Source organism: Callorhinchus milii, unplaced genomic scaffold (genome assembly GCF_018977255.1).
Source record: "Callorhinchus milii isolate IMCB2004 unplaced genomic scaffold, IMCB_Cmil_1.0 Scaffold3, whole genome shotgun sequence".
Taxonomy (NCBI): Eukaryota; Metazoa; Chordata; class Chondrichthyes; order Chimaeriformes; family Callorhinchidae; genus Callorhinchus; species Callorhinchus milii.
In genome coordinates, this window is record NW_024704744.1 from 55638963 (window position 1) to 55660503 (window position 21541).

The following is a 21541-nucleotide window of genomic DNA, read 5'->3' on the forward strand; positions in this document are numbered from 1 at the left end:
GGGGGTCAAAGAGGATGATAACTAGTTCATGATGAGGGCAGAAATCAACCCAAACTTCTCTTTCTCGGCTTTAGAAAATGATCATTGCACCCCTGTTGGCCTCCATAATTGATTCAAGGAGAACAAGATATTGAACCTGAACCTTTCTGGTCTGTAAGGTTCAGTATCACATCACATGGCATACTTAATCATTAACAAACAACAACAACTTGCATTTATACAGCTCCCTTCATGCGGAGTAGCATCCCGGAGCCAGTGAACTTCACAAAATAATGCAACTCCACTGAGCTCAGAGGGAAAATAGAAACAAAAGACCTGCATTTGATATGAACATACCAAGACTAGGCTCATCAAAGTAAACAAGTTCCAAATTGCGACAAAAACTTATTTACTTCACCATTTAATTAGAAAAATCCAAGAGCTCTATCAAAGGACACATCTAGGTCCAAGCACTTAACATTCAGAGTTCTGATACCGAGTTATCTCATTCTTAATTCACACAATCCCAAAAATAAATGTAATCCAGCTAAACAAAAAGGGTATTCAGAGTGCACATTATGCAGTGCTCGTGATCAATTTGCAGGTTACATGGTTTTATAATTGAAAACAGTGCCATTGCAATAGCACATTCCAGGAAAGTATGATACAGAGATTATTCATCAATAAAATAACAATGCCAGTAAAACAGGAAACCTAGCATTTTACAAACACAATGCCTCCACAAGAGCCCAGTGTTAATGTCAAATGATTTTTAAATATTTTCAATATGTATTTTAGAGAACATATAAAGCTTATTAGAATAGGAATACAAATACGCAAATATACAATAAATTTTCAACAAAGTAATTTTGCAACCATTTGAGATATGCACATAATATAATGCATGTAATAGGCACCCCTTAATGGTTGAAAAAAGTCATTGGTATTGTTTGATGTATGTAAGAAGGTTAATTTATATAGTGTCTTTGCCATAGGATATCATCTGAGCACTTCACAAAGATGGGGTCAGACTCTGAACAAGGAAAGGGAAGGCAACCGTACACTGTCAAAGAGGTAGTTTTTTAGGCTGATTTGAAGACAGATGGGAGTGGGGGGGGGGGGGGGGTTACTGTGGGTAGAGGGTGAGAATGGAGTAAGAGAGAGGGAGATCCAGAGGCTAGGGGCATAGTTGCTGAAAACTTGGCCTCCGATGGGAGTGCAAAGGGAACGGGGAATGTGCAGCAGACCCAAGGGGCTAAGTAGTAAAGTGGGGTAGGTGAATATCAGAGATAGAGAGGTGATAGGCTATCAACTAATCTATAGGTGATGACCTTGAAGTCAACAAATTTGAGGAAGTGAATTTCATTCAATAAGGGATGAAACATCTGGGGAGATGGGAAAATAGAGTAGGAATATTAATATTACATGTTTTACAAGGTTTGAACATCTCTAATTAATGGTGGTTAATCAAACAGGTTTGTCTCAAAACTATACCGAAGCAGAATTATTGTTATTGAACATCTTGGGGAGCATCAATCCTATTCTCCCTCCTTCATTTCCTACCCCATCACAGAGTGCAAGTTAAAAAGTTACTACATGTAGTGTAGAATTAAATCTGGACTGAGATAAATCATGTGTACAGGAATAATTCCCTGATAGTTAAAGGTAGAATTCAACAAATCTTTCAAATCCATCTGAATATTATCTCTATTGTTACCAAAATGGAAAGTTAATTGACGAATTTAAGAGTTTTGCTAGAAAAATAATTCTTGCATTTCACATTTCATTAAATAAATAAACCCTTGCGCCTCAAATCACGTCACAGGATATGCTATAAAGTAGATTGACTGTGTATTTTGTGGGCGAAGTGCAGCAGCCAGTTTGCGCACAGCAGTGTTCCATAAACAGCGAGGGACTGAGGTAATTGAAAACATCCAATGAAAACGTTCACATAGACCAGAGTGACAGTCTTTCAAAGCATCCATCCACTTGTGCATTATTTTATTGACAGATGCAATCCATGAAGATGTAAGAAACTATAGTATTGTCTGAAAAGCAGAATCACAGCTTGTTCGGAGTGGTCAATGGAAAGCAGCCTATATAGTTATATATTGTGGTGAGAGAAGCACTACTCACTGTAACATTCAAACAAGTTATAGCTCTGTCGAGATCCTCTTCAATAGTATGTTCAAGCCAAAAAGAGTGATCTTTTGGGAGATTTGTTGTTTTAACATGCACTGCTCTGCATTGAAGAGTATTTCTACAGGACACAGTCTTTATAGCGCTGATTATCTATGGTATTTTATTTGAACCAGATTTGCAAATTTACAGTGGTCCCAGATCAATTATTTTCAGCTGTCCCAATTTCATCCTTCATCACCCATTTTCTCTCAAGACTTGGCTTACCACAAAGTGTTGGGTTTTATTCAGCTCTTAAATGTTGCATTTGACCACTATTTTTCTCAAACTAACTTTCTCTATGCGCAATGAGTCAGTGACTTTCTGTTCACAATTCTCCTTGGACAACTGCATATTTTCTTGCCTTTACAGCCCCGTAGATGAGAAGAATTGATGCATGTATCATACCAATGTTAGTTGGTAACACAACTGCACATTAAAACAGGTTTCTTTGAAAGTACAGTAAAATACGAGCTGAACAGGTTTAAAAATAATATGTCTAGGGCAACTATTAAGATTCGTGGTGTCCAGTTTGCCATTAAAGCTTTCCTGTAATCTGTAGATATGTCCAAGGCATTTTCAATAATGACCAAGCCTGTTTGACATTGCCAGCAATCTGTGAGAATGGTCTCAAAATTAAACACTGTTAATAATGCTGGTGCCTGGGCTTTGGTAATTAACATTCTCCAGTGATTCAGACATTTCTTTATGGCTTGGGCAGCACAGAGTTGCTAATCTTTTTCTCTGGCTCCTTTTGTTTGAGATAGCCACTTCCAGAATCAGAAATTCTTTACAAATTCACCAATCCAGACATCTTCTGTTTTTACTTCCAATTTCTCTCCACCCTGGCAATCCATACTGAGACACAGACATAATCCTAACACTCAGTCTTGGTTAAGATGGTTCACATTTATGAGCTGAGATAAAAAACGTTTGCTATGCAAAGCCAAATCACAGCAGGGTGGGTATTCTTGAAGAACAAGATCAAATAGGCTGAAAGGCTATTTTCATCTGAATTCATTCTGTGATCAGTTCAAAATGCATGTAAAAAGCTCATCAGCATCAGCCACAGCCAAAATAGAAGATGATCAAGGTTGGCCTCTGCAAAATTTGCTCCATTAAAGAGGTGTCTAATAACTACCCTATGCAACTTTTCCTCCTTGAGGGAAGAGCCTTATCTTCACTCAATACTTTTCTCCTGACAATGTGCTAAACAGGAGGTTAGATTTATCAGATGCATCTTCCTGCACACACAATGTTAAATCTGAGATCCCATCTGCTGGTATTCATTTGGACACAATGGTCTAATGACAACATTCAAAAAGAGAAGGGAGTTTCCTGCGGTGTACTGGACAACAAATCATTCATATGCTTATGAGATTTAGTGGCACAAACCCCTACTGTCAACAAACTAGTCACTACACCCAAGTCAGGACTTTGAGATCCTGGTTAATTTTGGTATTTTTGGTTGATACTCTAGTGCAGTACTGAGGGAGCAATGCATTGTTGAAGATGCCGTCCTTCAGGTGAGACATGAAATGGAGTTACCGTTTGCCTGTTCAAGTGGACACTAAAAGATCCTCTGACACTGTTTGAAAGCCCTTGCTCACAGTCACCTTGATAAAATTGGTCATTCATTATGTGGCTTTTTTTGGGGCAATGGTGTGTACAAATTGGCTGCTACATTTCCTTATAGAATATTGATCCTGCAATAAACTACACATTTTACATTAAAAGCTGTGAAGTGCTTTGAGATGTTGCGTTTGATATAGTGCATAACTATTATTTAATACAATAAGGTACTATAAAAATGCAAGTTCATTCTTTCTGAATCCTTCAGAGACAGGAGTCTAAGATCCATGCATCAAAGTTATTGGGTTACATGATAAAACAGTTAATTAACGTCTAGTAGACCACACTTGGACTACTGTATACAGTTCTGGTCCCCATATTATAAAAAGGATATAGAGGCACTGGAGAAGGTGCAAAGGAAATTTACAAAGATGATACTGGAACTGCAAAGTTATACCTATCAGAAAAGGCTTATCAAGCTTGGACTCTTTTCTCTTGAAAACAGAAGGATGAGGGGTGACCTATAAGAAGTCTTTAAAATTATGAAAGGTTTTGATAGGGTAGACATAGAGAAGATGTTTCCACTTGTGGGGGAGAACAAAATCAAGGGCCATAAATATAAAATAGTCACCAATAAATCAAATAGGGAAGTCAGAAGAAACTTATTTGCCCAGATTGGTAGGAATGTGGAATTTGCTACCACAAGGAACAATTGAGGCAAATACCAGATAGGTATATGAGGGAGAAAGGAATAGAAGATTATTCTGATAGGCTTAGTTGAGGAAGGGCAGGCGGAGGCTCATGTGGAGCATAATTTCCGGCATAAACCAGATATTCTGTGTAATTCTATGTTGTATCAGAAGCAAGATGGGCATCCCATCCCTCTGTAGCACAGCAAATGGGTTTACCAGAGTGCCTTACAAAATGTTATCCCAATAATCTGAACTGGTTGCTCTGAACTGGCCCACATTACTAATAAATGTGTAAGCTTACCATTCATTACCATTCATTTCCCCTTCAAGTAGAATGACATAGCAAAAACAACCATCAGGCAGGAAGCAAATGAAAAGGCTCAACTCCTTTTAATGACTTTATGCATTTGACTTCACCAAACCACCTATTCAGGAAAACCTATAAACCCACATTGCTAAGACACCCACTGGAATTGTACTACTCACAAATCTCTGTAATCCATTTTGTAAATATATATCAAGCTTACGAAGAAAATTTGGCACAGTCATGGAACATACTTACTATAAAAGAATGTGTTACTTCATAATTAATAGCCACTGTCTGAATATTTAAGAAGCATTTCATCTCCTGAATGATGTACCCTTTCCATTTTTATTATACCCATATGGTCGAGGGTTTTTTTGTAGACATGCTACATCCTGCCAATCTTTCTTTTTCCTTGCCAAAGTCATTGTCATCCAGATGAATTTCACTGGAAAAAACTAAACAAGGTCAAGCCATCTTCTAAAAGCTGCAAATTTACAAGCCTTCTGTTCCACAGCTTTAAATATCACAGGTGAGAATGATATTTTAAATTTTGAACTACTTCATATAATCTTGTAGCCTTACTCCTCATTAACTGAAACCTTGTGCATTGTAGTAAATGCCTTTTGTATTGTGAGAAAACTTCAAATACTTCATCTCTAGCTTTGAACACATGCAGATATTACTCTACATGGATCAGTGAATCGTTTACCTGCATGACTTCAATCTCAATCCTTTATAAAATCTACAATAGCAGATATAACAGGAATGACTCCCTCCCATGATATAAATAAATGGCAAAGATCAAAATCAACAGATGAAAAGGATTTCAAAGAGAAACTCCACTGTGTAACAAGTTTCAATCAAGCACTTTCACTGAGCCCAAAAACTTGGATGTTTTCCACGAGTGTGGCAACATTCATTCTTCTGGCAGTTAAACATTCGTCAACCACTCCCTGATAAAGCCTCAGCTATTATTCAAAATGCAGTTCCAAATTGCAGTTTTATTACATTTCACGTGAATTCGCATTTCAATATTCTAAATAATCAGAAAAAGAGATATCTACCACAAAATTAGATTCTCACTACAGTTGGCAATGCAGGGAAAACAATGCTGGGGTTATAGTGATCCTTGTGTTTGGTCAAAACGTTTCAAAGTGCTTCATTTTGGATTTCAGTCTCGACTGCTGATTTTTAGATGTCTCCATAACAACGCAATATATGACTCAAAATGCTTGACAGACGACTGAATTCAAATCAATTAAAATCAAGCGATTCCCAACATTTGGATCTTCCTGAAACCAAAAGCAGTTTTGGAGCTCCCACTTCCCATTTCAGATGTAAAAATGACAACAGGAATGTTGTGTGGCCCTGTCAATCTTATGTTTCTTACCTATACATCACCTGGAAGATTGGCCTGTAAGCCTCTTTTCAGCTAACAAATACCATAAAGTTCTTCCCACCTTCTATAATGGTCAGTGAGTGGCAGCTAACAGAAAGAGAAGGCAGATCGAATTTGAAAAAAAATGTAGCAAAGCAGAATGGACAAAATACAATAAAAATTAGATTAAAATGCGAACAAAAACAGAAAATAAAAGGGAATATAAAACAAGTTGATATTTTGATAAAAAGTTTTATTTTTAAAAATAATTTTGTGGGATCGTCTTAATTTGACACAAATAGCAATCCTGAAGTTGGCGTATCCTTATTCGCAGAATCTGAATGACACTAGCACCTCATCACCAGCAGGAATTTTTTAATATAAAAGCAAAGTCAACTGTCTGACCTGTTCCCGTCCCCACCTCAACAAGTAGAGTCAGACACAGTGGGAACTGAAAACATTCAATGTGTAGGTGCTAAAATGAAAAGTCACTGACTCATTCAGTCTCATTACTTTTCATGGGGTCAGTGTTTTCCACATCATATAGTTCAAGAGGTTTCACAGAGGTTTATATTTCAACCACTTAAATTTACTGTTCTTTTAAACAGTCACAGAACTGATGGGTCCACAGAGAGATGGAAGTCTCCAGCAAGCTAACATCAGTCTAAAGGTTGATGGGCCAGGTTAAATTGAAAGCACCCAGCACCTATGGTAATGCAAGAAATATTGATGTGCATTTGGTATAGCAAAATATCTATTTGAATGTCTATCAATGCTTCTATGTCACATTGAGGTAATCAAGGCTGCACATTCTGTGTGTTCATCAGACACGTCTTACTATAAAGATATGGGTTCAAGCCCCAGTTTGGGATATTCAGCTCACAGTCTCGGCTGCCACTCCCATATAGTCCTGGGGGAAGTGCTGCTTTGTTGTGGTTCAGGATAGAGATATTAAAATCAAAGCCCCATTTGCCAGTTCAGATGCATGCTACAAATCCCATGAGATGAATTGAAAATAGAAGGGAGTTTTATTTGAAAAGAAGGGGAGTTTCTCTCTATATCCTGACCAGTAACCCAGATAAATTGTTTATTCACTTCATAGTTGTTTGTTAGGCTTTGTTCGATGCAAATTGGCTACTGCGTTCACATACAAGTACAGTCAATACACTTTACAGCAATTATTTCTGAAGTGTTGCGATATTTCAAAGTTATGATCTCCATTTATTAGAATTATGTAAGTATATAGTGAGATAATGCACAGAAAAAGCCATGCGCCCAAATAATCAGTGCCAATGTTTATGCTTCATATGAGACCCCATGCCTCCTATTCCTCTCTAACCCTGCTTCCTCACAGATCATATTATAATGATTTTCCAAGGTCTTGCACTTTTTAAAAACTACTTACTCAGAAAATACTACTGCACTTAAATATAGCAGCACACTTATTCATAGTAAGGAACATACAACATAGGCTGCTCAACTTTTATAACAGCAAAACTATTGACTGTTAATTTCAATGGCATTTTGCACATGTAGACCTTCATCACACAAGTGTGTCGGAATTCTCCAAACAAAGCACAGGGAAAGAGAAAGAAGATAAGTTGGTCACCAAATCATTTGACGTGCATTTAATATATCAGAATTAATGAAAAGTTATGATTGCTTGGAAAATAGTACCTCTATGGCAATTCTTGCACCAACACTGCAGTCACAAATTCCTTTGTATTTATAAGTGACTAGAAGTTTTAAGCACTTGCCATTTACAGTGACAAGCACAAGACTAGGAACATGGCTAAGATTTTATATATTATTTAAAAGACCTTACATCAGCAGCAAACAAGCTACTTATAAATGTCTCAGTCTCAAATCTGCAGACTTTATGAGAAAGAATAAGCATTCAATTATGATGACTAAAAGTAAACACTGAATAAAACATACAACTATTAGCATTGTTTAAGTTGACTATGCAATTTGTAAACTACTGCTCAGAAGCAACTTTCACTCTTATAGAGTGTCATGATATAAATACATCAGACCTGCTGTCACACATTATCTTTATGTCCTACCACGCTTATTGTTCTGCCGTACAATAACGGCAAATCAGTATTAAGAGATGATCTTGGCAAACTGGAGTCAGTCTGTGCCAACATGGGAGACACTCTGGAAAAACAGTCCAGTTTAAATAAGATTAAAATCAGAAGACTAGGCCACATGCCAAAAAGGGGCAGGAGTCCTCTGGTGCGCAGCTTAGAAACAACCGCATTTAACAGCTTTGGTAAGCGTTCCAAGAATTAGGATAAGTGACACTGTCCCACTCTCTTTTCTCACAAATTGGTTTGTGTGTGCACGTGTGCATGCACATAGGGAAGGGAAAAGGAGAACGAGCACAGCGTTAAATTTAAAAAAAGGGAAATTACTATATACGTACATATCTCTCTCTCTCTCTCTCTCTCTCTCTCACACACACACAAACACACAAAGTAGCATAGAAAATTTATCTACAGGTTCTATAATCTTGCAATGAAAAGAACATACTCACAATAAGAAGATAGCAGTACTACTGAATTTGACAATTCCTCCAAAAACTTAGGTTAACAGTGTATTTAATATTTATTATATTAACAGTACCCAGATGTGTTGCCATTAATGGTGACATCTTTGTAGCTGGGTATTGGGCTACCAGCTTGTGGCTTTTAATTACTGATTTGTGAGATACCGCTCTTCAAAATTTTGTTCAATTAAAAAGGTGGTATCTCCCTAGGTATTTGAATGCCAGAATTCCTGTAGCTCAGTAATGACCAATATGACCAATTTTATTATTGTTTTTGGTTTTGGAGGGATTATTATTAGGCGTGTGGAGGAAGGAAACTTGCCCAAGGTTTCGCCCTCTGCCTGGAATTGAACTCAGGTCTCTCACTTGCAAAGCGAGTGCTCTAACCACTGAGCTACAGGACTCCACCTGAGCTACAGGACACATGGAACTCAGTTATGTTTGGATACTCTGAAGCACGGTGATGGTTTTCATATGTGTAAGACACCTGGATGACCAAAACAAAATCCCACAGGACCCTCCAAATCCCACACTGTATATAAAACATAGGGCTTCCTGATGACTTCTTCAACACTTGGAGACATTCTTTCGAATATTCAATACGTGCAAATTATTTCACTTTTGCTAGTTAGGTTCCATTTGCTTTATGATTCAAGTTGATCTAAAGGGACCATCTTGATGTTGCTATTTCAAAAATAGGCGAGGTCTTTCTTCCAATTTTCCGCAGTGATGCTCATCAGGATTTACCCTTAAATTCAATTTAATTGGCCACTCATCCCATTATTGTTTTTGGGAAGTTGTCAGCTCATGCATTTGCTGTATTACATTAATTTAATTCTGAATGCATTATATTTTGGAAATCTCTTGGACATGTTTGTTTCACATGAAAGGCACTATATAAAAGCAAGTTATTATTGCTGCAACTCATTCAGTTTGTTTTAATTCATGAGTTGCAGACATAACTGCTAGCTCAATACCCTTCTAGGCATTTCCCAATATTCCAGAATACAGGGTTGATAACAAAGTAAGTTTTTTTTTGCTTAACTTATTATCCTTAAGCAGCCGAGTACAATAGAAAAGTTTAAATTACCCTCCCTATGAGGAAGGTTATCCTCATTCATTTGATGTTAATCCACAATGATTGTGGGACATTGTTGTGCGCAATTGGCTGCCATGTTTCGCCCACAAAATACAGTCAATCCAATTTACAGTATATTCTGTGAAGCGCTTTGAGACCTCTCGAAGACATGATAAGGTGCTATATCAAATGCAAGGATTATTATTATATTATTATTTGCGTAATGTCCTCTTTTAAAGGACCCAGAGACAGGCAGCTCGATAAGTGAAGAGGATGATTTCTATTCAAAGAACAAAGATGATAGTTTCAGAGAAGTTGTCTACCTTTCTTCATTATTGACAACCTCTACAGATTGTAAAATAATGAACAGATAAGATGTGGGAAAGGATCAGGAAGGAGCAAAATCTGCAGCTACGAGAACACACTAACCAATTTTCCCATCATCTACTAGATCCAAATGACAACATTCTTAATCATAAGCATTTATGAAGAACTCTTCACATAGAACAGTGGCAAGGACAGACTGAACATGGAGGGGGAGGAGCACAGCTAAATTGCACACAACAATTTCCCTTACACAGCCATGAAGTGAATGACCAATTTTATTTGGAGGATTGTTGGCCAGGACACCAGGAACAATTGCCTTGGAAAAAGACTGCCTTGGGATCTTTAACATCCACCTGAACATGCAGTTCAGTTTAAGCTCGGCTTAACATCTCATTCGAATAACGACACCTCTGACAATGCAGCCCACCCCCAGCACTGCACTCAAGTGTCAGTATAAACTTTAAGGGATTGAAGTCCTGACATGGAACCTCGACTTCTGACTCAGGCAAGGCAGCTACAAACTGAGGCAAACACACAACAAGCTCCACACTTTGACTTGCTCAATTTAGGCTGACTCTGCAGTGCAGCCAATCAAGCCTTTTGCAGGGCTTTTGACCAAGTGCCTAAATTAGAATCTGTTGGAATACATGGCCAATATTTTTCAGAATGTGTAGTCCAGCTCCAAGATCCAAGCAAGCATTGATGTTGGACTCCCAGAGCCCATCGGCACTGTATCAAATGCAAGGATTATCATTATTGTTATTATTTGTTGCCTCCTTTAAGGTCCATCTCAAGACATTTCTCTTTAACTATGCCTTTGGTTATCTTCCCAGCCCGACCCCCTTGGCCCTCACCCCTCCCAAATCTAACCCCCAGCTCAGGTGCATACCCTCGACTGTTCAGTGTGTTGGGACAATATAAATGCAATTTGTTGTTGTTGTTCACTCACTGAAAGGCTGTTTGTCGGACGTTGCCAAGACAAAATAGCTTAAAATTGTCTACAAAAACAGTTCCTTACACCAGATAGTAATCACTTGTGAAATGCTTGAAAACATCCACATGTTTGCAAAATAATAGTGTTTCTTTCTATGCAGAAATTGTTTACTGAGTGTTCGATGATGAAAACTGCCACTAAGAAAAGAAAGTGCTTTGGTTGAGAACATACGGTTCACATCTCTCAGCAATGAGTGACACTGGAGGTTACGAATTAGTGCTCACTATTAAGTCAAGATTTCAATGACAATTTAGACTCATCCCCACCCCCTTTCCAAAATAAAATTACACAGAAGTAGGATAAAACTCTGTAAATGCTCAAAGTGACCCTTAAATGGAGCATGTCAAATCTGAACCTTTTGCTCATTTCCACAGGCTATAGAATTAACCTTCTTACATTCCATAAAGTAGAGGATACACATTTTAACTGTGGCTTATTTCATACAGATCTTGTGTTAACCTTACATAACTGAACTCAATGAAAACCTTGCAACTGGGATTTTGCCACCAGGCGGAGAATGAATGCTGAAGCATAAAATGGCAAAATGTTATTACTTAGAATTTCCTACTTCTATAGCATGAAGAATAGGCAAAGAGAATCAAATTAACTTAAATATAGATTGTTTAGGAATGAAACAGTAGCTCAACTACAAAATCAAATATGCAGCAGCAGTGCATTGATGTACAAACTAACATGTGGTTTTGAGCATTGGGGTTAAATGCCTTGCTCCTGGCGGTTTAGTTCAGAAAGCTTGTACCTATGTTTTTTGTCCTTTAGTCCAATACTTACATTCTCGTACAGGGCTTGAAGGGTCTCCAGGTCAACTACAGAATTGTCCAAGTTCAGAACAGCTGTGAAAAGGACAAAAGTAGAAAGAAAGTTGTCAAAATGATGACAAGTCGGTTGTCAAAGGGTGATAAAGCACAAAAATGCTCAATGGCTATGTTTGTGACCTACTGGTCAGGTGGCTTATGAGCTTTGGTTGTCCTAAAGCCTGAATTGTGCTGTTGCAAGACTTTGAAACTAGGAAACTGTCGGAGCCAGGTGTCAACAGCTACAGAATTCCACCACACACACAGGCTCCATTAGCACAGCCAAAGCCAAAGATCAGAGGGATGCTTCAAACGAGGCTTTCCAGGCCTGGTTAAGAGAATTATAAAACCAGCACCATAACAAAACAAGCTCATTCCCATCTCTGGTTGGTGTCGACCCCGAGTCTACTAATCCACAATTGAATAAGCCAGTTAACTTCAAGACCCTGACAAGGGTCAAATCCTCTGTACATAAAGCTGACAGTTTTAGTGGAGATTTTGAATATTTCTTTTTCATTCCCACAAATTTCCACACCAGACACATTGGGAGGTCCCCATTTCTCACGGAACTTCGTTATTAATCCAATTGGACTTTGCATCTCTGGAAATTTGATAAGCAATTAATTCAATTTGGATACTGTCAAACATCCAAATGTCTCATCATTACATGTATAACTTGTTTTTGAAACACTTGCAAATCAATTAACTTCAGAAACACTTTAATGCCACCTGAATGACAAAACTTTTTCACAATTTACATTTACAAAGCTTTACGGCTTCTTCTGCAACTTCTGCAGAGTGACACTGTTTAAGAAAATTGTGAAGATTCACTCATCCTAATATGCTTTTACAAATTTGATTTCCAGTAAAAAGGTCTTTGCCATTACATTCTAGTATATCAATTATGACTTGCACAATCTCAGTGTAAACTTCAGCCCAGAGTGAATACTGCAGACATTTTAAATATAAACTAGTCTTGGAAATCTTACAGTTCATTTTGCAAACATTTAAAATCAACTTATTTGCAGAAAATAGCACAGCTAGCAGCAATAATAAATCCAGAAAGCATTTAGAATTTATATTGCCACTTGTGTAGCTATTATTCTTCTTTCATCAAAATATATCCACAACCTTAAATCAAATAAAACCTACTTAGTGAATTCCCATACAGAATTGTTGGCCTTTTTTTAAAAAAAAGAAAGATCAAGCATCTAAATTTTGTTTACTTGCTTTCTGTAATCACGTGTTGTAACAGGAAAGTTGAAAGATTTTCAATTAATGCAGAATTTTAGTGCCAGTTTGCTGTTAATAGCAAAACCACCATTGCCAAAGAGCTGATTAGCATATTGGCCTGAGGTAGTGCCACTTCCAACAGAAACATGACAAGCCCGCTAAAGCTGGCATCGATAATTACTGCCACCAGCAGCTATGCCTTCAACCTGCCTGTGCACCCCAGTTAAGGAGCAACCACCTGTGATGTAGTCACAAAGTGAAGACAAAACAAAAAAATTGTACACACGTAGCTGATTTAAGTGACCAGTTGCTGTAGAAACTGCCCTATCTTCAGTACTCTTCTGAGTGAAGGACGCTACATAAATGCAAATAGTTGTTGCAATATATACGGGGAAATTCTTGTAAAATGTGGGATGAAAGTCATCAGTTCCACAATATCATTGCATTTCAAGAGTACAGCTTGCTGCCACATACTTGGGCTCAAGGTGTAAATTTGCATTCAATTCATCACCTTTTCAGTGTTACGTTACTAAACACCATCAGTTTCAGTATCTGACCATTTACTAAAAATGTAGGTCCTGCAGAAATGATCTTCCTGCTTTAATGTGCAACAGCTTTTGGTGGACACTAGGTGGCCTATTTTCAGGGCGCCAGCCTTAAAGATAGGAAAGTGGTGGTGAAGGCATACATATTGCCTCATTGTCAACACAGTATGATCCACATCATCTTATCCTTATTCTAATGTTCAAAGCTATCCAGACAATAGTTACAATTATTTCAATGCACTGAACAGGATTGAGGCATGTCATGTAAGATAATGAATGAGATGTCACGTGGCAAGGATGGAAAAAGACAATAAAACAAATACAAGCACAATTTTCAGAAACTTGACACTTTTCCATTAGTGAAAGAAATTAGCAAATTGCAAGAGCTTCTAACACCTAACCACTTGGAAGATAGGCATTTTTAGCATTGGAAGATGGGTGTAAGGCACTTCCCATTAATGTGAAGCCAAAGTAGACACCAGAAACGAGAGTGTTCTATTGAGGGGTGCTACTCTATTAGCAATTCTGATAGACAACCTCAACCACACTATCAGGAGGAATACCAAAGGAGGATAGGTGATGGAAGCTAATTTACTAATAATACAGTTCTACCATAGAATCATTGAGATTTACAGCCCAGGACGTAGCCATTTGATTAATTGAGTCTGCATCGGCTCTCAGAGCAAGCTGTCGATACAATTTATTATTGTTTTGTTTTTTGGAGGTATTATTATTAGGCGTGTGGAGTAAGGAAACTTGCCACACCATCAATACTCTTCAAGCCTTTTTTTTCTTTCATATACCTGTCTACTTCCCTCTTGAAACTCACAATAGATTCTACCACTACCACCTTCCATATAAAGCACTCAAAAAACAGTGCATCATTTGATGAATAGAAGGCAATCAATAAACTACAACTTTACTTGGAACACAGAGGTTCTCAGTAGAATTTATAACAACTGATTGTCACAGACTGAACAGCAATTCATTAATGGAAACACAGAAACTGCATTCTTCACTCTCTTTTACTGGAGCACAAAGTGCTTCACAGAGTACACTGGAAAGTCAAGTGACTGTGTACCTTGTGGGCGGATAATTAAATAAGTGTCATAATTTCAACACATTTAAATTGAAACTGATCAGGTTAGCTCACGAAACATAACAAATAGTACAAAACAAGAATTTGGTAAACTTCTATACTTTTTCCATAAAATTACCCATTTTAAGTTTTTGGTAATTCCAAATGCAATGCAACATTGTTCTGGTATGAAGTGAAACCTGCTTTAATTGTTTACCTCTCTAGTGAATTTATAACCTGATTCTTTGATGTAAATTTACTAATTAACCAACAAGTACAACTTGAAATCATGTCTTATTCTACAAAACATTTTACTATTTTACAGTATTTCTATAGGGAAATCTTTCACATCACAAAGCGAACTTATTAACTGGATGTGTTCAATGGATGGAACTTTGTGGAGTCCTTTCTGGAGTCCTGTAGCTCAGTGGTTAGAGCACTCGCTTTGCAAGCGAGACACCTGGGTTCAATTCCAGGCAGGGCAAAACCTTGGGCAAGTTTCCTTACTCCACACGCCTAATAATAATCCCTCCAAAACAAAACAATAATAAATTGGTCATTTTCAATCCACGACTGTTTGTGGGACACTGCTGTGCGCAATTGGCTGCTGTGTTTCGTCCACAAATATACAGTCAATTTACTTTACAGCATATTCTGTGAAGCGCTTTGAGACATCTAGAAGACGTGAAAAGCGCTATATCAAATACAAGGATTATTATTATTATTATCATTCCAGGGTCCACATTACAGCTAACTTACCTTCCCAATCCCAATAAAATTGCCAACTTATATGTGGTCAGGTTGCCTCAGACCACACTTTCTATGCACTGCAAAACTGTGGAGAAAGTGACAGCAACAGCAAACTGACCACATAACCAGACAGAATGACAGTTAGTCAGTGCTGGAAATTGGGTTGTAACATTTCCAGTTATTATAATAGTAATCCTTGCATTTGATATAGTGTCTTATCGCGTCGTGAAGATGTTCCAAAGCGCTTCACAGACTGTAAAGTGAATTGACTCTATAATGTGGCAGCCAATTGCGCACAGCAGTTTATTTATTGAAGGGATTTTTACTCCCAGAAAAGCGATCCGCCAATCGACTAACAAAGGGCTCCTACTTACTGCTAGATAAACAGAGGTGTGTAGACTAAGGAAACTTTCCTAAGGTTAGTGCAGATTCACAGGAGACAATAAGCAAAAAACAGGGTTCCCCTGTATTTAGACTACAGATCAAACACAGAACTCTTTAACCCACATTTATAAAGCTGAGACCTGTAAACATGAATTGGCATTTTATTTGCAGTTAAACCATTCCATCACCTCTCTGAGCCTGAAACTATTTTCATTCTATGTCTGCTGCAACACACTAGCTATTCACTTTGCTGAATGCTACTGGTTCACTCTCGGAAATCAGTCACATAAAAGGTTCTCTTTTATGCTGGGATAATCAAACACAGATTCTATAAAGGACCTGAAATATTCCTCCCTACTCTCCAACGTTTCTTTGTAGAGAACTGGTCATTTATTTTTGGAATTAAAAAAATATTAATAATCCTATATTTGATGTACAGTAGCACCTTATCTCAGAAAGATGTCTCAATGAGCTGCACAGCATTAACTGTAAAGTGTAGTGACTGTATTTTTGTAGGAAACACAGCTGCCAATGTGCACAAGGCAATGTGTCTCACAAACAGCCATGAAGTAAATGATCAATTTTTATTTGGGAAATTGTTGGCAAGGATACCAAGAGAAACCACCTTTTTGAATAGTGCCATGGGATTTTTAACATCCACCTGAACAGGCAGATGAGGCCTCAGTTTACCATTTCATCCAAAAGACGGCACCTCTGACAAGAGAGCTCATCTGCAGCACTGCATAGAATGTCATCTTAGACCACAAGTTCAAATTCCCGATATGGGTCTTGTATCTACAATCTTCTGATTCAGATGTGAAACTGATAGCAACTGGTAGCCAGACACACACACATCATCAACAAGATATTTTAGCAAATTGAGTTTTTTTGCAATTCAATTTTAGGAACACAGAAACAGAGGCAAGAGTAGGAACACAGACACAGGGGCCAACTGGTCTGCTTTTGTACAATATCAGCTTATGGTACTTATATTTTTTCAATTTGCATTCCTCCATATCCATTAATATCCATACTTCACATGATTTCCTCTTAAATACTGTATTTCAACTGATTTGGCATCAACTCCATTAGCTTTACTATAATGCAAGTTTAGACTATTTTGACAAGCAGTATATGAAAAGAAAGGGGCATTTGCAAAGAATATCATTTAACAGCATGCATTGCTGAATTATATAGACTAAGCAGGTTGCATGCTCAATTCATATTGTGTTGAGTTAACTGATCTCAGCTGATGGCATATCACAACAACAACAAAAACGTCCATGTATATAGCGCCCCTTACGCAGGGTAGCGTCCCAGAACACTTGACAGTGGCAGAGCACGACACTGATGGAAATCACATGGGAATGCAGAAAGAGAATAAGATAAGGCTCAACTTGATATTTCTCTTTGTACATCACTCTCAGGGAGAACAGCCAGCTTATAAACTTGCCGTGCCAGATTCTAAATGAAGAATCATCACTTGGGTGAGATACTGGAAGGATACAGTCTACCTGCGTAACTATAAGTAGATACTCGTCATCAATTTAAAAAAATAATTATTATTTGGTCACTCAATCCATGACTGTGGGTCACTGCTGTGCGAAATTGGCTGCTGCATTTCACCCATAAAATATACACTCAATTCAGTTTACAGTATATTCTGTGAAACGCTTCGTGACGTCTCAATGTCATGATAAGGCTCTATATCAAATGCAAGGATTGTTATTATTTATTATTATAACTACAGAAGAATGGGAGATAAGGTGAAATGGGAAAGAAAAGTATAGGGTTCTCAGAAATGTTTAAGCAAATAAAATACATCTGGCCAGAAAAAAAGAAAAACTTGGATTCATGCCTTCAAATGAAATCCGAGGCACAGTTTAGAAGACACACACACACACACACACACACAGAAATAGGTTCTCATTTTGTCTGAAACAATAAAATTGAGTTATAAAAATATGTACTTTGTTTAAAAAAAAGGAAACCTTGCAATTGCATGGCTAATACACAAATTCAGTACTGTAGAACATTCTCAACAAGAGGGGAAATAATCCTTTGATGATTAGAAAGACCAATGGTACTCATTTATTATTTACCCTAAACCTTGCCAAATTCATTTTTAAGCCATTTCATATATAAAATTCCGTAATGTCTTAAAACACACAAGCTACAGCTTAAGTTGTAATGTAAAGAAAACCATATCAGATTTTAATTAGAGTCCTAAAGACTGTTATTATAACCCCCCTCCTTTGAAAATTCTGGAAGCTTAATATTTTTAATAATCTCCAGTGAACCACAAAGAAATCCTTTAATAGTATATGGGTATTTACTGGATTAAAGAATACGTCAAACATTGGACTCAAAGGAACATGCATTTAAATTTTAAATAGATGTTGATCCAGTTAAAGGGAAGGATACATCTGGATTGATACATAACTCCAATTGCTGGGAGAGGGATATGTCTGCGCTTGCTTGTGCCTTTGCTCACAATTGCATGCTTCAAATCCACAGGTCAGAAGCAGCCATGAAGAATCCTTGAAGCAACAGCAAAATAGATCTCTTTGAAAGCTGTGCACAATGATTAGACAAGCTAGGGGTCTTCAATCCTGAGATAAGAAGACTCAGAAAGAACCCCATAGAGGTGCATAACATTTTAAATGGGATTAAAAAAGTAAACCCTCAACAATGCTTTTGGATCACCAAGATAGTGGAACAACAAGACATTGATTTAGAGTTCCAAAGAGCAATTTCAGGACAAATACCGGGACATGTTTCTTTACGCAGAGGGTAATCTAGAAGCTCTTGCCAGCAGGGTAGTTGAGGCAAGGACAATGGACTATTTAAACAGCAGCCTGATTCTGTGATGGGAGGGTGTTCTGGGGGAGGGGGAATGGGATCAGAACAGTTGAAGAACTTTCAGCCAAACCAAACTTGTGAGTTACTGCCCACGAAGTGCAGAGCCATTCATGACAAGTATTAAAGTACAGAAAAATTAATAGGAGGGGACTAAGTGGCAGCAGTGTTTCTGAAAGCAGATCTGTGTACACTTTTTGTGCAATTCAAATGCATAAAGCTACACTTCAGGCTATGAAGAAAGATACTTTGCAATATGTCATCAGGTCATGATAATATTTCTGTCAATAGGCAGCTTTGTTTGTTTCTCACAGATGTTAATTTAAGACTCCAGAAAGATTTGCAGCCTCATCTAAAGTAGTCACTGAAAAACTTCAAAACAATCATGAAGTATGACAGCTTCATAGCACGCTTGCTTCAGTAAACAGATTCACCTCAAAAAAGTGCTCTTCTGGATGAGAGCCTTTAATAAGAGATTTAAAATTCCAATGTCAGTACAGTGGAGCCTCATTGTCAGGCAGTAGTTGGATCCATAAAATCCAACCCATCTTATAACAAGGCTGCGATGGCTCAGTCCTGTATGTTGACTGGCTCCAATGCTAAATAAAAACACTCACATCTGCATGTTGGACAGTGCTGGCCTGGCTCATGCCTCTGAGTTACAAGGTTATGGGGGGTACAAACCCCACATTGGGACTTGGAACTCAAAGTCTAAGCCAACACTCCAATGAGCTTTGCCGGCATTTATGGAGTGCCATCCTTCAGAGGAGACATTCAATCGAGGCACGGTCTGCCTGTTCATTGGAGATTACTATTGGCACCATTCAGAATGCGAAAGAGGTTCCTTCCGGTGTCCTGGCTAACAATTTTCTAACTAATAGTGAGTACTCACTCTACTTTGTGGAGTCCTGTAGCTCAGTGGTTAGAGCACTCGCCTTGCAAGCGAGACACCTGGATTCAATTCCAGGCAGGGCGAAAACTTGGGCAAGTACGTCTAATAATCCATACGTCTAATAATAATCCCGCCAAAACAATAATAAATTGATCATTTTCATTTTCAATCCATGACTGTTTGTGGGACACTGCTGTGCGTAATTGGCTGCCGCGTTTGTTGCCCACAAATATACAGTCAATTTACTTTACAGCATATTCCATGAAGCACTTTCAGACATCTAGAAGATGTGAAAAGCATTATATCAAATGCAAGGATTATTATTGTTATTATTATTATTATGACTGTTTGTGGTATGTTGCTCTGTGCAAATTGGCTGCAAACTTTGTCTACAAAACACAAATGCACTCCACTTTATAGAATATTTCCTGCAACGTATTTTGAGAAGTCCTCCTGACGTGAAAGGCACAATACCAAATGATCAAGTCACTGCCAATGTTATTTCCTTTTTTGCTGAGCACACACAATGCAGGAAGGTACATTGGTGGCAACCTAATATCCTGAAATCAACCACTCAAGCATAAGATCTGTCAACATCACTTCCTGGACACTGTATGTGTGCAGAGATCGCAATCGGGACCACATAAAGACTGCTATAATAGGTCCCAATGTCCTAGATAACCCAGATCATTTATATAAATGACAAAAACAATGGTTACAACACTGATCCCATAGTGCATCACATACTGCATCTCTCCATTCCAAATAACTATGAATTCCCACCATGTTTCCTATCCTTCAATCAACCATCTATCTATGTTGCCCTTTTCCATTAATTCCATGCACCTTAATTTTAATAAGCCTCTTATGTGTGTTCAAAAAAAAACATAACTCATTTGCCCTTTTAGCCTTTGAGTTTCCAAGGGAAGGAATTCATACTCAGACAGCAAGATACTGTATAGAATAGAAAGCTTTCAATTTTTCTAGACCATTCATCAGTATTATTATAGAGAAAGGCCATCTCTGAACAAGGTAGAGGGGTAAAATTTCATAATATGTCTAGTACGATTCGTAATATTTCACCCAAATATTTTCCTTGGGTGATAAATCTACGTTAAATCAATATACAGTATTGTGTCTTTTACAAACAAGCATAATAACTTCTATGACACAAATTAGTGTCACTGGATTCCCTTCAGCTATTGCGATAAAGAACTTTATTAGATTATTAGATTTGTCAAGGAACATCTGCTGCTGGCTTTAATCAACCTGTGATTTCTAAGTGATCATTAATATTGAGTTCTAAGAAATCTAGAAGTTATGGATGTTACGCTGAATATTTTAGTTATTCTTTCAATCCTGCTCTAATCTGGTATTTTGGCACTAGTGTTATCCAAGGTTCAAAAGATTTTAATCAGTCCATCTACCATTTCCTTCCCAATTTCACTCAGCATCCATGGATACATGCCATCATGCTTTCCTGATTTATCCAATTTGAGTTCCATCAGATTTTCTTTTAGACCCACTGCTTTTTCAATTGTTATCCCTTTGTGCTGCACCTAAGGGATAACTACCCCTACCTGAGGGATACCTTTGTGCTGTCAGCTGAGCTGGCAGCACAAAGATATTCAAGCAATCAACATCAGCCAGGCCAACAGCAATACCAACCTGGAGACCCTGTTTTCCCAATCCATCAATATCAAAAATGATGCATTTCTAATACCACAATAACATTTCTCCTACATTCTTTCCCTTTAACAATGCCAGTTACTGTGTGCATATTATATAATGTACTCTGCACATGTATACGGGAATGTGTGCATATAGGTTCGGGGTTGAGGGGTGGGACTTGCTTAACAGAGATGAGCTGGATGTTGCAAAACGCATAACATGAATAAGATGCTATACTGCTTCCCAGGATAAAGATAACGT

The 21541-nt window shown here is 37.8% G+C and overlaps 1 protein-coding gene across 3 annotated transcripts in view; it reads right to left on the reverse strand.

The window, feature by feature from the left end:
* The window catches only part of fmn2b (formin 2b), a 237454-nt gene that overhangs the window by 85737 nt on the left and 130176 nt on the right, over window positions 1-21541 (reverse strand). For all 3 annotated transcript variants that reach the window (XR_487913.2, XR_487914.2, XM_007893908.2), the window contains exon 8: window positions 11846-11907. Coding sequence is in view for 1 of the 3 variants with exons in the window: in XM_007893908.2 (XP_007892099.2) it covers window positions 11846-11907 (62 nt within the window). In the remaining 2 variants the exon portion in view is untranslated. The remainder of the gene's footprint in view (window positions 1-11845; window positions 11908-21541) is intronic.